At 57.5% G+C, this 14,600-nt stretch overlaps 1 protein-coding gene across 9 annotated transcripts in view; it reads right to left on the reverse strand.

Annotated features, from left to right (window-relative positions):
• The window catches only part of MARK2 (microtubule affinity regulating kinase 2), a 57,175-nt gene that overhangs the window by 2,372 nt on the left and 40,203 nt on the right, over positions 1-14,600 (reverse strand). For 3 of the 9 annotated variants that reach the window (XM_036326846.1, XM_036326850.1, XM_036326851.1), the window contains exons 2-18: positions 12,356-12,535; positions 12,063-12,116; positions 9,500-9,548; positions 9,116-9,181; positions 8,962-9,032; positions 8,689-8,745; positions 7,572-7,808; positions 7,086-7,205; positions 6,894-6,993; positions 6,705-6,817; positions 5,719-5,851; positions 5,282-5,460; positions 4,886-4,983; positions 3,970-4,131; positions 3,087-3,344; positions 2,036-2,062; positions 144-188 (exon numbers count right to left, since the gene is read on the reverse strand). In XM_036326846.1, coding sequence (XP_036182739.1) covers positions 144-188; positions 2,036-2,062; positions 3,087-3,344; positions 3,970-4,131; positions 4,886-4,983; positions 5,282-5,460; positions 5,719-5,851; positions 6,705-6,817; positions 6,894-6,993; positions 7,086-7,205; positions 7,572-7,808; positions 8,689-8,745; positions 8,962-9,032; positions 9,116-9,181; positions 9,500-9,548; positions 12,063-12,116; positions 12,356-12,535 — 1,949 coding nt within the window. Of the gene's footprint in view, positions 1-143; positions 189-736; positions 810-2,035; positions 2,063-3,086; positions 3,345-3,969; positions 4,132-4,885; positions 4,984-5,281; positions 5,461-5,718; positions 5,852-6,704; positions 6,818-6,893; positions 6,994-7,085; positions 7,206-7,571; positions 7,809-8,688; positions 8,746-8,961; positions 9,033-9,115; positions 9,182-9,499; positions 9,549-12,062; positions 12,117-12,355; positions 12,536-12,672; positions 13,945-14,600 lie in introns of those variants that run through there. The other 6 variants (XM_036326852.1, XM_036326855.1, XM_036326847.1 and 3 more) reach the window with 6 other exon arrangements.

Below are 14,600 nucleotides of genomic sequence, written 5' to 3' on the forward strand. Positions count from 1 at the left end.
GAAGGGCCCGCCCTGCGCTGGGGGTTCTCTGAGGAAAAGGGAAGCCTCAAGAGGGTGGCGAAGGGGTGGCAGGAGGAGAGGAGCGGGAGGCGGGGCAAGCCCGGAGGCCGGGGCGGGGCCGGTGCTGGCTCCAGCCCTCTCACCTGAGAGTCTCCACTCGATCTTTGCTTTCAGGTTCATTCAGGTTCCTCAAAAAACAGAGCGAGGGAGAGTTTAGTGCTGGGACTTCTCGCTCCTTCCACCGCCGCAGACCCAGGTGAGGCAGTCCAGGGAGGTGCCACCGAGGGCAGGCAGGACCCAGCCCTGAGGCCGCTTTCCAGTCACCTGGCAGGCCAACATGGCTCTGCGGCCCCTCACACCGGCAGCTCGTCCCTTTCCAACAGGGAGCCCGCCCCTCCCCACAGTCCCAGAGGAGTGTGCTGGGGAGGGAGGCTGTGGAGGTGCAGGCACCCGCACCCAGCAGTCACCGGGCAGGCAGGGCCCTGGCCCACGGCCAGGCTGCTGTACAGGGGTCTTCTCAGAACCACAGGCCTCTGGGGGGAGGGGCTGGGAGCTCAGAGGGCCAAGCTCTGGAACTGCTTTGATGTGCTCAGGGATGGTGCCTGGGGCCGGTGGGGAGGAGAAGGGCCCCAGACTAGCCCACCTCCCCCATTCTTTGATAACTCCCCTGCCTGCCAGGCTGCCAAGCCATCAGATTATACGGAAGAGAGGACGCAGGGCAGGGCCGGGCAGACACCTTGGGTGTGGGGAGAGGTCTGGCCCCGCTGAGCGGCTTCTCCAGCTCCGGGCTGGAAGATGGGTGCCTGGAGCTGGGAAATTGGGGGTTGCAGAGGAGGGCAGGGTGTGAGGAGAGAGAGAGAGAGAGCAGCAGCACATGTAAAAGGAACACAAAGACATCAGACACACAAATGCAGACACGCGCACTGCGCGCCTGGAGCCTGGCTGCTCTCTCCGGCCACACCTGGCTCTTGCCCTGTGGGTGGAGGCGCCTGCAGGGCTGGCCCCCACATGAGTCAACAGCCAGCCATGCAGTGAAGAGCTGGGTGGGGTCGGGTAGGAGGAAGGGGAAAGCCTGAAGACCCTGTCTCGGCTGTTTCTCTGTCAGCTGGGGCACCAACGTGCCTACCAGGTGTCCTAGCACAGGGCCGGGCTGACAACCTTGGAAAACCTGGCCCTTGGTATTTGGCCCACCCAGGCCTCCAGAGAGGATGAGGAGGCCCGGGGGTGGGGGCGGAGCCAGGATCCGGCCTAGGAAGGGAGATGCCCGAGGGAGGGGGATCTCCCCGTTTTGCCAGGGCTCTAGAACATCCCAGCTCCTGGCTCTTTGGAAACCACAGGCCATGGCTGTGTCAGCCCAGAAGGGAGGCGGTTTGGTTCATTCAGATACTGCTGGAGGCAGCAGGTGTGCTGGGGGGTGGCCCGAGCTCTGCAGGAGCTGCCAGAGGGGTGCTGTGCCCTATTTGTGAGGCAAAGGCTCCTTGGGCCCAGCAGCGGCAGACTGTAGCCCTGGGACCCGAGTCCCTGCGGTACATCCAAAGTCCTGCCACCCCTGGGACAGGGGCACAAGGTCACAGAGCCCAGAGGTTCGCAGGGACAGAGACAGGGAAGCCAGGAGACCCAGAATAAGAGACCATCCCAGGTGCACTGTCGACCTCGGCAGGGAGACCCTCTTGGGAGCGCATGCACAGACAGGGGAAGGGCCAGAACACAAACCCCATGTTCGAGACCAAAGACCAAAACCCAGAGGTGGGGTGGGGGAGGAGCCAATCTTAAAGGGAGAATTCCCTGAGAAGACCCCCTTGCTTGGGGATAGGCCCAGCATCTTCAAAGTCACCTGCCCGAGTAGGCAAATGTGGCCTCACGCGGCGGCCCAGCCCGAGCCGTCTTCATCCCTTTAAGATGGCAGAGGGCCACACAGATGTGGTTAGCAGACGGAGGGGGAGCAGGAGCCAGAAAAGGGGAGTTAGTGACAGAGGAGGACACGGACACAGGACACAGGACAGACACACACACACACAGTGGGCTCAACGCCTACCTTCTGGCAAACCTGAAAGACAGATTTCTAAAAAAACAAACAAAAAAAGACAAAATAAAAAAAGAAATAAAAAAACAAAAACAACAAGACGGTATGTGGATAAGCAGGTAGGGGTGGACTTTACAGGTTCAAGGGTCACCCCGTCTGTGGAAGAGCCGCTCAGCGAGACTAGAGTCCCAGGCACGGGATCTGCTCGCGCCCACCTGCAGCCCTGCACCTGAATTCCAGGGCTGGCCAGGGGCATGGTTTCTCTGTCTATTCCAGCTGAGCGGGCTGAAGCAGGAGGAAGGGCAGGCCGCCTGCTCTCTCCGGCCTCCGGCTGCTTCCTGAGCTACACTGAGGGGGCAGAGGAAGGGTGGGATAGAGACAGGGACTATCCCAAGAGGCCAGATTGCTGGATGCACCTCACGAATCAAAATTGTCCCATTGGGGTGGTGGGGAGCCAGGTGTGGGAACCCTCATGAAGAGACTCCCCACCCTGGTTCCCACACAAGAAAATCAGCGCATCAGGCTGCGAGGGAGGAGGCCGCCCTGGGCCCCCACCAGCTGCTGCACTTATGGCCTTCATCCTGGCAACCCGGGGCCGGAGAGCATGGCTGTAGCAGAGGGAGTGGCTGCAGCGAGACCCAACCAACCACTGGGTTCGGGGAAAGGAGGTCAGAGGGGGCAGACAAGAGACCAGGAAAAACTCCTTGCTGGCCCAGCCTGGCTCAGGTCTCATGACTTTGCAGCTGCGTCACCAAATATAAGTTTCCATGGGAACCCAGGAGAAGAGGGGGCTTTTATTTTAGCATCTGAGTTCACACTCTCCTAGAGAGGAGGCGGCATCAGCATGGGCCATCTGCTCAGGCCAGAGAATGAGGTGTATGTATAAGGAGTTGGGGAGACCTAAGAGGGACAAGGAGGGTCTAGGCACCTGAGTTACTGACAAAGACCAATTTCGTAGGCTTCCAGAAGCCTCTTTTAACCCCAATTCCAGGTACCCCCATCCCACCCCAGGCAGGCAGGAAGGCCTGGCCTCACACTCTGCCACCTTAAGGCCCCTACTCACCTTCGTACAAACTTGGAGGTGAATTTGCTGAAAATGCTCCCGGAGGCCCCCCTCCGTCCCTGGCTGTTGCCAGAGGGAGAGGCTGGGGTTACACCGTAGGGCAAATTCTGCTGGTCCCGCACCTGCCGGAGCTGCCCAGCATGGAAGGTGCTCCGACTGGATACACCCCGGGGGAAATTAGTTCGGTCTGGGGCTCCTCCACTGCTGCTGATGTTGTGGGCGGAGGGGGAGGCGACAGGGACACGCTGGGGGGCTGTGCTGTGGGAAAAGAGGTGGGGGTGGGGAAATGCATCAGGGCCCGAGAAGCCATCACGGCCAAGCACCTGGAGCCCTGGTGGGAGCAGGGAAGGAAGACGCTGGGGCAGAGGCAGCCATCACAGAGGACACAGGAGGAGGGGTGTGACCACTGAGGACACTGGGAAGGAGGACATCTAGGTGAGGTGGGAGGAATGGTTTGGGGGAGGGAGGGAGGCCAGGAGGGATACGTGTGTGGAGAGCAGTACAGGCTGGAGAGATGTGGCTCCTTGGGAGCTAGGCAGCTGGAACCTCAAGGGGACAATGTTGACCAACCCTCAAGGGTGAGTCCCTGTGATGCTGACTGTTCCTGGGTCCTAAGGAAGTCCAGGAGGCTCAGAACCAAAAGGCTTCCTTCTGGAGCCTCGGGACGGCTTCGGGCATATCTGCTCTGAGGGAAGACTGCAGGAAAAGAGGGGGGCATTAAGCCATTTTTTGTTCCTTCCACTTCCTGGCTGCAAGGGACAAAGCCATTTCTTGTGGCTAAGATGACAAGAACAGAGCAGGACCAGGTGGGAAGAAACGGTTGGACGCAAGGGGTGGGACAGGTGTAGGGCAGCAGGTGCACCAGCTGCCCCAGCACACTTGCCTGGGCCGCGGCACCTCACAGTTACTGTCCGTGGGGGGCAGCCCAGTGGCCTTGTTGGGGTGCACGGAGGCCGACATGGATTTCTGGTGCTGGCGGGGTCGGGCCGCAGAGACTGCGGCAGAAGCAGAAGCCGTGGAGGCCCGGGACCCTGGCATGGTTAGGCTAGGAGACAAAAGCAGCGGAGAGGCCTGGGTTAGGGGTGGGTGGGGCGGGAGGCTGGGTGAGGAAGCCAGGGCAGGAGGGAAGGGCCAGAGCTGGGAGCGCGGCAGGATGCAGGTCAGCCCCAGGAGCAGCAGCGGGACACCAGTCAGAGCTGAGGAAGGCGGAGCTGGGAGCGAAGGGCAGGGTGAGGAAAGCGAGGTGGTCCAGGGCCTGGGGAGGAAACCAAAGTGCAGGAAAGCCAAGGGGGCAACTGCCTCCAGCCACACTGGTCTCCTAGGAATTCTGAAAGCAGGGCTGCTTCCTCTCCAGAAAGAGCAGGGGTTGCTCAGGGGAGTCTTCATTAGGCTCAGGAGAGGCGGAGCCAGGGACGCACAGTAAGAGATGCTGATGGTCAAGGAGCTGGGGGCTCTGCTCTCGGGCACAGCTGGGGTCACCTCCATGTGCACACCCCGCAGGTGGGCACCTCAGTTCTGCCCTGCCCTGCGCCTGGGGCCCCGGAACAAGCCTCAGCACTGAGGCCCAGAGGAGCGGGTTGCCAGGCCCTGATGAGATGACCAGGGAGTCACACTGGGTCCACTGCAAGGAGCGGTCGCAGGAGCACAGGGAAAGGGGTGTGGGGAGGGGGAAGGGAGGAGGTCTGGAGTGTGGAAAGCTGGACTGGACAGAGCGACGGGACTCCAGGGAGCAGGGAGGGGAGTGGTGCCACTGACAGAGGTCACCGCCGTGAGAGGCGGCTCCTGGCCCGCCTGCTCACCTGTCTTTGCCATTCTGGATGGAGGCCTGGCCCAGGCTGGCCCTCTCCAAAAGCGGGGAATTCCTGCTTCGATTTGTGCTGGTGGAGAGGATGCTGTTCTGTGGGGAAGAGAGAACAAGGCTGTTACAGAGCCTGTTTCACTGGCGGGTCACAGCACCCCTTTCCCTCCACCTTCCCCCAAGAGCGGGCATGGGTCGGCAAACAGCGGCCTGCTTCTCCTGCAGGGGCTGGGCTTTCTAAGTGAGCAAAAGCGGCCCAGAGGAGAGGCCAGGTAGGCAGCCAAAGGGAGTGGGTCTGGACCAAGAGCTGCCTGGAGAGGACAGGCCGAGGGGGTGGGGAGGAAGGGCGGAGCGGGAGGAGGAGGATGGAAGGAGGCGACCAGGCAGCGTGGCTCACCGTGGAGGGGGTAGGGGTGGTCTTCTTCCTCTCTAGGCCGGGCAGGGGGCTGGCAGGCACTTTGGCTGTGCTGCTGGCCTTCCGCCCTGACTCCCGGTCCTCCTCAGGCCGCTTATTTTCCGCGTTGTTACTCTGAGTCTTCTTAGAGTAGGAATTTGAGGTGGGAATGGCAGGACCAGCTGCTGGGCCAGAGTGACAGTGGGAATGGGGAAGACGGGGCTCACAGCGTGCCCCCCCCCACGCCTGCTCGCCTGCGGTCTTGCCAGCAATCAGCAAACACCACTCTCAGAGGCTGAGGGAAGGGACCTGCCCAAGGTCACGCTACTAGTAAGCGGCTGAATGGGGAGTAAAGCTCAGCTATGTCATCCAAAGTCCAAGAACTTGTGACCTCTCAGCAGAGGGTGGGTCCCCCGCCTGCAACTCCCCAAAGCACTTACCCTGGTCGCTGAAGCGCCGCTGCTTGGGGTTGGCAGAGACGCTGCGCTGTACCTTGTGGGAGGGGGAAGGAGCACTGCTATTGGTCATGTCAGCTGAAGGCCTGGGCTTCAAGGTGATGGCATCGCCTTCCTGCTGCAAGAACAGAAAAGGGAGGGCAGAAGTCAGGCAGAGATCCACAAAGCCACCGGTGCTCCTATGACCAGGCCCTGCAAGGCCAATGTGCAACCGGACACTTGTGGAAACAGGTGCCCGACACAGACCCCAACAGACACAGACGGACACGACCCCACCTCCCACAAAGGCCCCCACCTCACGGAGGGATACACACGCCCACAGGAACGCAGGTCCAGACACAGACCTCTCGTGTACCTCCTGGGCAGGCTAAGGGGAGAACCAAGAGAGGGAGCCCAACACCACCAGGGGGGGCAGGAGGGAGAGGCCATGAGTGCAGCTGGGGACACAGATGGAGACCAAGACCCCCATCCCACAGACCCCACGGACTCCGACATAAGACACGATGACCCAGATGCACAGACGAGAGGATGGACATACATGCACACAGCTACACGTATCCAGAAACAAGCACCAGGCAGAAGCAGCACAGACTCGAGACTCTTCTAAGAAAAACACAGGGACCCTTACGTGCAGAGACCCAGAGATACACAATTCCCAAAACAAAGAGAGACAAATATGTGGAAACAACATTTCTAGAGGAACACAGAACTGACCCAGTCAGAGGGACTGAGACCCAGTCTAACCAGGTCAGCTCGCCCACATGGAAGCCCAGACCCCACCAGCTACCTACTCCTCACTGACGGAGGTCAGCGAGAGCAAAGACCAGCGGACTCTGGCCACCAAAGCTGAGGCTTCAAATTCATCAGCAGAGGCAGCACACCCACTCAGACACAAGCTTCTGCCCTCAATGGGGTATGGAAACATGGGGGTGCCACGGCCAGCGGGCACCGGGGAGGGGCAGGGCACACACCTCCGAGCTCTTGTAGCCGAGGAGCAGGTAGGTGGCCATCACCTCGTTGTACCGCTGGCCCACCAGCGAGTCCTGGATCTCTTCTCGTGTGTAACCCATGGACACCATCAGCTCTACACAGGGGGTACACAGTTAAGGCTGGTCCCGAGTCCTTGGCAGGCTCAACCTCACGGCCCAGCCGAGCCTCACCTGTCCGCCGGGGGTCCTTGTAGTCAGGGAGCGGCTCCACATAAGGCTTTAATTCATCATCTTCGTGACCCACATTCATCCATCGATCTTTCATGATTTGCTGGGGGATAAAGTGAAGGGGAAGGAGCCTCAGTGTGAAGGTTTCCTTGGGAACCCGGGACCTGGCGGCCAGCGGGGCCCTCAGCTGCTCACCTCTAAAGTGCCTCTCTTGCTGGGATTGAGAATGAGAAATTTCTTAAGCAGGTTTTCACAGTCTGTGGACATGTAGAACGGAATACGGTATTTTCCCCTCAGTACCCGCTCCCGCAGTTCCTGCAGGAGGGAAACGGAAATCACCCCAAAGCCAAGGGAAGAAACCTAGCATCCGGGCTCCTGAGAGCTTAAGGCTGGCCAGGCAGCTAGAAATGCAACACAGCAGGAGGCAGAGAGCAGGGACAGGCCCCCCAAGCCCGAGGCCTGCGTCCTGAGTGCCCACAACTGGTGCCATCCCTGGAGGAGGACTGAGGCAGGTGACTGCCCTGGTGCAGACCTTCAGCTGCTACCTCTGCAAGCCCTTCTCCGAGGCTCTGGCGTGGGAGGTGTAGAGCGGTGGCAAAGGGGAGAGGTCGGGGTAAGACTGGAGGCTGCGAGAGGCAATGAGAAGTAATAACAATGATCTCAGCCTGCGCTTCACTCCACCTTGAGGTTCTGTCCATCAAACGGCAGGGATCCGCTGACCAGTGTGTACAGGATGACGCCCAGGCTCCACACGTCCACCTCGGGCCCGTCGTACTTCTTGCCCTGGAAGAGCTCTGGGGCCGCGTACGGGGGGCTCCCACAGAACGTGTCCAGCTTGTTCCCAAAGGTGAACTCATTGCTGAAACCAAAGTCTGCGATCTTGATGTTCATGTCGGCATCCAGGAGCAGGTTTTCTGCCTGAGAGGGAAGATGGAAACCGTCAGGGACCCGAGTGGACCCACGAAGGCACTGGGAAGAAGCTGAGGGGATGGGAAAGCCAACAGGACGCCCTCTCCAGGCTTAGGACCTTCTCCTCCAGCCCTAGGCAGGCCTTCCATCAGCTTAACAGGTGGGGCTGGAAGAGGGCAGCACAGACTACTCCTCAATGGGCAGCCATGGGAGAGCTGGGATCTGAAGGCTCAGAGACGCTCTGACTGCGAAAGCTTCCGTCAGGCGCAGGTTAACCACGGTCATGTCTGCCTCACATTCGAACCTCTCCGTGCACATGCACTCTGCACAGCAGCTGTGCGGCGGGGTGAACGCAGTGAGCATTCTCCCTGCAGTCAGCCCTGGGCCGTCGGACGGCCGAGCAGAGTTTGGAGTGCCCCTGCCTGGCAACACTGGAGGGTGGTGGCCCAGAGCCTCTGCCCACTGCGGGAACAGGATCCTGCGTCTAGTCTGAGGCCTACATTAGAAGCAGACCAGGGCTTCCTCATTATCTCCAAAGCAGTAAAGGCTGGTGTTGCCTTGAATGCTCAGACCTGATGGTCACGTCATGGTGAATGGAAGGGAACAACCTGCTCTCACTCAAAGGTGCAGGGGGAAGAGCACGCCTACCTTTTATTTAAAAATGTTTTTAATATATTTTTATTTATTTCAGAGAGGAAGGAAGAAGGAGAGATAGAAACATCAATGATGAGAGAGAATCATGGATCAGCTGCCTCCTGCACGCCCCCAACTGGGGATCGAGCCTGTAACTTGGGCATGTGCCCTTGACCAGAATCAAACCTGGGACCCTTCAGTCCACAGGCTGACACTCTATCCGCTGAGCCAAACCGGCTAGGACAAGCACACCTACCTTTAAGTCTCTGTGAACAATAAACTTCTGGTGGCAGTACTGCACAGCAGACACTATCTGAAAGGAAGGAAGAAGGGTTAGTCCAGAGCCACCTGGGGGAGGCCACAAGAGCTGCCACAGCTGTGACCTTGGGATCTCATTCTAAGCTGCCACTCAGATAGCAAAGCCTGAAGGACCCTTCAAAGGCCACTTACAGACAGGCAGCCCCTCCCTGTATGCCAGACCCCAAAAGGCCAAGGTCAGACCCGTACTCCGGGAGGGAGTCACACCCACCTGGCGGAATTTGGCTCGAGCCTCTTTTTCTTTCATCCTGCCATGAGCCACAAGGTAATCAAACACCTCTCCTGCAAGAGACGGGCACAGTGCTGGGTCAGAGCTTGCTGGGGCCGGGCAGTGGGGCACAGAGGAGAGGCGGTGCCATACCTACCTCCACTGGCATACTCCATGACAAGGTAGAGAGTTTTTTCAGTCTCAATCACTTCAAATAATTTAACTACAAGAGAAAAGGCCAAGCCATGAGTCAAAAAAGTAGGAGGGGCCACATTGAGCCCCAACATGTACAGGGGGCATCCTAGGGATGAAGACTCCCCCCCGCCCCCCCTCTTGCTTCCCAAGGACAAGTTCCTCTCAAGCAGCCACGCTACTAAGGACAGCTCGGCGCTCAGGCAGAGCTGCACTGTGAGCTGGGCTTCCCCAGAGGCACCCCGAGGACTGCAGCCCCCAGAAGGCGGAGCCCAGGGGAGAAGGACAATACGCCAGGGAGCGGAGCCCTGATGTGCGGGAAAAGAATGGAGCGGCAACTGGTTCTCACCTATGTTGGGATGATTCAAAACCTTCATTATTCTTACTTCCCGGAACAGCTGAAAAGTAAAACAGAGGGGTCATGTTTGCACCACTGGCTCTCCCCAGGCCTCTCCAACAGAGGCACTGCTAGGAATCTTTTTCCAAAAAGAAAAAGATTCGGGCAAGGAAAAGAAACAGGGCAATGGTCTGCACCTTCCGTGCCCAGCCCTGAGGGCTGAGAACAGGTGAGGGGCGGAAGGGTCAGCGGGAGGGAAGCTGGGCTCCGACGGCTCGTACCCTGAGCTTCGGCACTGGGGCCAGCTGGCCACCCTGCTGCATCACCCAGATCCTGCCCCGCACAGCAGAAGGGTTTCGGTTGGGTGCCTCTCAGGGAGGGACCGTGAACCTCTGTGCATGAATATTCAGAACTAAAGTTCAGGACAAAAGAGACTCCGGCTTGGTCTGTGTGAAGGGGGGTGCTGAAGGGGAGCCCGTCATCTGATTTCCAGAAGTCCGAGGGCCCTGCACCAGTGGGCAGGCCTCTCTCTCTGGGGCCCTGGGGTGGGGACAGGAGCCACTCCTATATATAGCTGATGCCAATTTTAATCAAATCCACCTCCACACACTCACGCTCTCTTTGTGAAACAAAACCAGGGACTCCAAACCATACATTTCCATAAAGAAAGATGACAGCACTGAACTCCATCCCCTCACGGGGGCCCGCGGACTGGAGGTGGGGTTTCTGTAACTTCCAGGCCTCTCCACTTGCACAAAGAGCAAAACTAGTTTGCTTAGGGTGGAGGGTGGGTGAGGGCTGGAGTCTAGTTTGTGAAATAAAGTGAACACATTTTTCCTTTCACAAAACCCCAGCACCTTCATGAGCTGGAAAGGGGAAGTCGAGGCAGGCTTCCCCTTCTTCAGGACCTGGTTCTGACCCTGGCTCCCTTCTCTGGTCAGAGCCCAGGTTTCTCTTGCTTTCTTCCCTGGTCCAGCTGCTGTTTTGGGTGAAGAAGCAAAAAATCCTGGACCCTACCTCAGGGGCAGTGATGGGAAGCAGCACTGAATGGGGCCCACAGGCAGCTGCCAGGGTCCTTCCCCCAAGGGTGCCCCTGGCCTGGAAGGGCGCTCCTGGGAGAGCATGGAGTTTTCTGGGCTTTCTGGAACCCCGAGAGGCTAGCTTCTTCAATGATCGTCCTTTAGAGTCATTGCTGGATAAAATTTAAACAGAGTAATTTGGCCAGAATCAGACTGGCCTTGGTAACAGAGCTGTTAAAAGGCTTCTAAGATGGCTACATCTGTCTGGTACTGGTGCCTTCCAGCCAGGCAGGAAGAGGCAGGGAGAAGAGAGGTGGGAAGTAAGATGCCCGCTGGCGCTGGCCATCACAGTGACGGCAGGCTGGCCTGCTCCAGAGACCAAAGGGCCCCACCACGCCGGCGTCGACTCTGTGGGGTCTGAGCCAACAAGCGAAGAAGACTCTTTCCCTTCCTTCTGCAAAGCTCCAAGCAGGGGAGCCCTCGTGATGACAACAATGTTTCCTTTGAACCAAAGAACCTTGAGGGGATCCCACGGGCAACAAAAAAGGAAAACACTTTGGTTGTGCCTGTCAGCATGTCAGGGCACCTCAACCCACACGCTCAGTTCCGAGAGCATCTCTACAACAGGCCTCAGTGGCCACGAGGTGGAAGGCACTAGGCTACTCCCGGTCAGAAACGGAAGCCGGGGCAGCCGGAGGATGAGACACAAAGGAGACCTGACTTGACCTGAAGGGGCAGCTTTCTGTGAGCCAGATGGGGGGCTTCCTCCTCTCCTTCCTGCCTGCCCCCCGGAGCCCAGGATGGAAGGAGAGGGCAGCTTCCAGCGCCACGTCAACGGTCACTAGCACGCTGTCCCCTCTGCCAACGAAAGTCTCCTGTCCTGCCTCCTCCAGCGTCTTGTTCCTCGAGCAGGGGGGCCACCTGGAGGGTCCCCCACCAGCTAAAGGAGACCATGGCTTCCCGCTGTAAGTCAGGAGGGAAGGAGAAGCCAGCCTCGGCACATGACCCTGCGACTTTTAGCCAAGAGGAGCCTGGAGGTGAGCAGGAGAGCGGGGAGTGCCTGCCGTCGTCCGCACTCCCTGCCACAGGTGTGAAACAAGTGCTGACTCTAAAGCCCGTCTTCAGTGCCCACTCCCTAACCCGCAGCTGGCACAGAGTCCAGGGCAGGTTCCCGTCTCCTCTTGTCCCTGTGCTTCCAGAGTGACCCACCTTCATCACCCCAGGTCTTGGAATGCGTTTCTAGTGATGGCTACAGCATGAGTTTTGCATAGGGCTGGCCAAAGGCCAACAGATAACAAGGTGCAGAAGTAGGTCAGATAGGTAGGCCAAGTGGCTGGGAGGGGCCAGAGAGGCCTTGACAGAGAGCGCCTGTGGCCAGGGAGCCCAGTCAGGAGTCAGCCCAGAGGATCAGCCAAAGCCCTACACGCAGCACAGTCCTGCAGAGGGACAGTGAGATGACCAGAGAGTTTACACTAGGGATTCAAGAGAAGATCCCAATGGGGTCAGTAGATCACTGCCCCTGGCGAGAGGTTAGAAAGGGAGGGCTGTCTGCTTACTTTCTGGAGGCTGGAGGAGTTCAGTTGAGTCTTGTCAATGATCTTCACAGCCACCTGAACATGAGACAAAAAGCCCAAGATTACCTCTTTGACCAAACTAAACCCAGGACTCGAAGCGCCTTCCTCCTTCCTGTTCCCACCTCCTTTTTGTCCCATCCCTCTTGGCACTCCTGTTTGTTCAGATCACATTTCTGTCTAGTAAACAAGAGGATGGCTGTGGTAGTAGAGCCACCACTACCTATGGGGTGCCAACAGTTGGGAGGTGCTGCCAGGCTCCCCACCCCAGCGCTCACCTCTTTCCCGGTCAGGATGTGCCGAGCCAGCTTCACCTTGGCGAAGTTGCCCTTGCCAATGGTCTTGAGGAGTCGATAGTTGCCGATGTGGGGCTGCTCGTCAGCAGAGGTGGCTGAGTTGCGGCCCCGCAGCATGTTGGGCTTACTGCTGGGCTTGGAGTCGAGGTGTCCCAAGGTGGGCTGCAGGGAGGGACAGCACCCCTGTAAGTACACTGCCCTGCCAGCTCCCCGCATGCGCCCTGGTGCCTGCTCGCACCGGGAGAAGGCTGTATCTCCAAGGAGCAGCAGCAGCAGCAGAACCACTTCCGTGCACTCACTTTACATTAACCTTCCTCTTTCTCACTTTGCAGTGATCTGCTGTCTATCCCAATGGAGTGGAAGTTCAAGAAGACTCGTGTACGCACTGTTACAGCCCAGCAACTAGACAGGCAGGGTTATGGTAGGTGCTCAATGAATTCTGTGTAATGAATTAACTGAATGGCAGGGTCTGAGCAAGGTAACAGTCTGCCCTTCTTAGCCACCCCACTGCTCACATAAGGGTGAGGAAGCAGAAATAACAGCAGCACTGACCAGGTGTAGAAACACAACTCAGAAAGGTATGGTCCAGAGGAAGACATACGAAGACTGTACATTCCTCAAAGGGCTAACTAAACACAGAAATACTGCGACACAGCAATTCTACTCTTAGCTACACACCCAAGAGAAGTGGAAATGTATGTCCACACAAAAACTTTATATGCATGTTCATTCAAAACATCCCATATTCATAATAGCCAGAAAGTGGAAATGACACAGGTGTGCATCAACTGGTGAACAGATAAACTGTGCAATATCCACACCGTGCAATATTCATTGGCAATTTAAAAAAGTATTCTGACACATGCAACAACACGAATGGACTTCGAAAACATGGCGCCGAGTGAACGAAGCCAGTCATAAAGGCCCACATATTGTATGATTCCACTTCTATGAAAAGTTCAGGATAGGCAAAGCCGTGGAGACGGATAGCAGATTCGTCGAGGGCTGAGGGCAGAAGAGGGTGGGGAGGTTGTGGTGATAGATGCATAGCTCTTTTAATAGTCCACTTTAATGGGTGACCTGTATGGTATGAGAATTATATCTCAGTAAAACTGTTCAGAGTCTGGTCCGAGTCTTGTCTAGAGTCCTGATTTATCTCTCAAAGAATACACGACATCATCAATCCAGCAAATGGGACAAAGCTACTGCCAGGGCCTCCTCCCAGAACCATCCACGCTGCCTTGGGAAATTCAAGGAGATCGTCTGGAGGGGAGCAGGGTGACCAGAGGAGTGAGTCAAAGTTCTTCCTCTCACAGCCCCTTCTGGCTGTAAGTGAAGCAAGCCCACAAACCACAGAGGAGAGGCAGGACTTGCTACACCAAGGAACTGTCCAGGGTTCCCAAGCGTCCCCAACCAGATGCTTTTCAGAAAAACAACACAAAGTATCTGCTACGATGTTTCCCTTCTTCATTGTGTCAATGGAGGCTCTCCTTTCTCTCTGCATAGCAGTAGCTGCTGGCTGGTTTGGGGTGAGCTGCTCGGCTCAGATCCCAGAAGCACATGGGTTGAACCTTTTAAAAAAATGTATTTTTATTGATTTCAGAGAGGAAGCGAGAGGGAGAGGGAGACAGAAACATCAATGATGAGAGAGAATCATGGATCGGCCTTCTCCTGGGGATCAAGCCTGCAACCTGGGCATGTGCCCTTGACTGGAATCAACCCAGGACCCTTCAGTCCGCAGGCCAACGCTCGGGTTGAACCTTTGAGGAGAAAGGATTTCATGTGTACAGTAGGCCGGAAAGGAGAGGCTCCTGGGCCTTTCAGGGCACCTTCTGTCTTCTGCAAGTCGAACTCCCCCAAGCCTTGCTGTGTCCCCCAGCCCACAGCGCTCTCTTGCCCTCTGGTGTCCAGACATCATGCAGCTCACATAAGCCTGGCTGGTCCTCAAACAGCATTTGCTAGGCCAGTAGATTTTCAAATACTTGTTCTTTCCCTCCAAAAGGGACTCTAAGGTTTACACCCCTTGGAGAGAAGGACACGTCGAGGCTCCACGGTACTTGCTCTGTCTACTGAAGGGCACACCAGGTCCCATTCAACAGGGTCCTGAAGGCCTGGCCTCCATGGCCCACTGCTTCTCAGCCCCATTTCCTGCAGGTGCTGCAAGACTGCTACCAGGGCCCTTCCTATGTCCCAGCTCCCATGAGCAGAAGGTGGGTGGGCAAGTTCC

The sequence above is a fragment of the Myotis myotis genome, unplaced genomic scaffold, assembly GCF_014108235.1.
Source record: "Myotis myotis isolate mMyoMyo1 unplaced genomic scaffold, mMyoMyo1.p scaffold_m19_p_10, whole genome shotgun sequence".
In the NCBI taxonomy this organism is placed as follows: Eukaryota; Metazoa; Chordata; class Mammalia; order Chiroptera; family Vespertilionidae; genus Myotis; species Myotis myotis.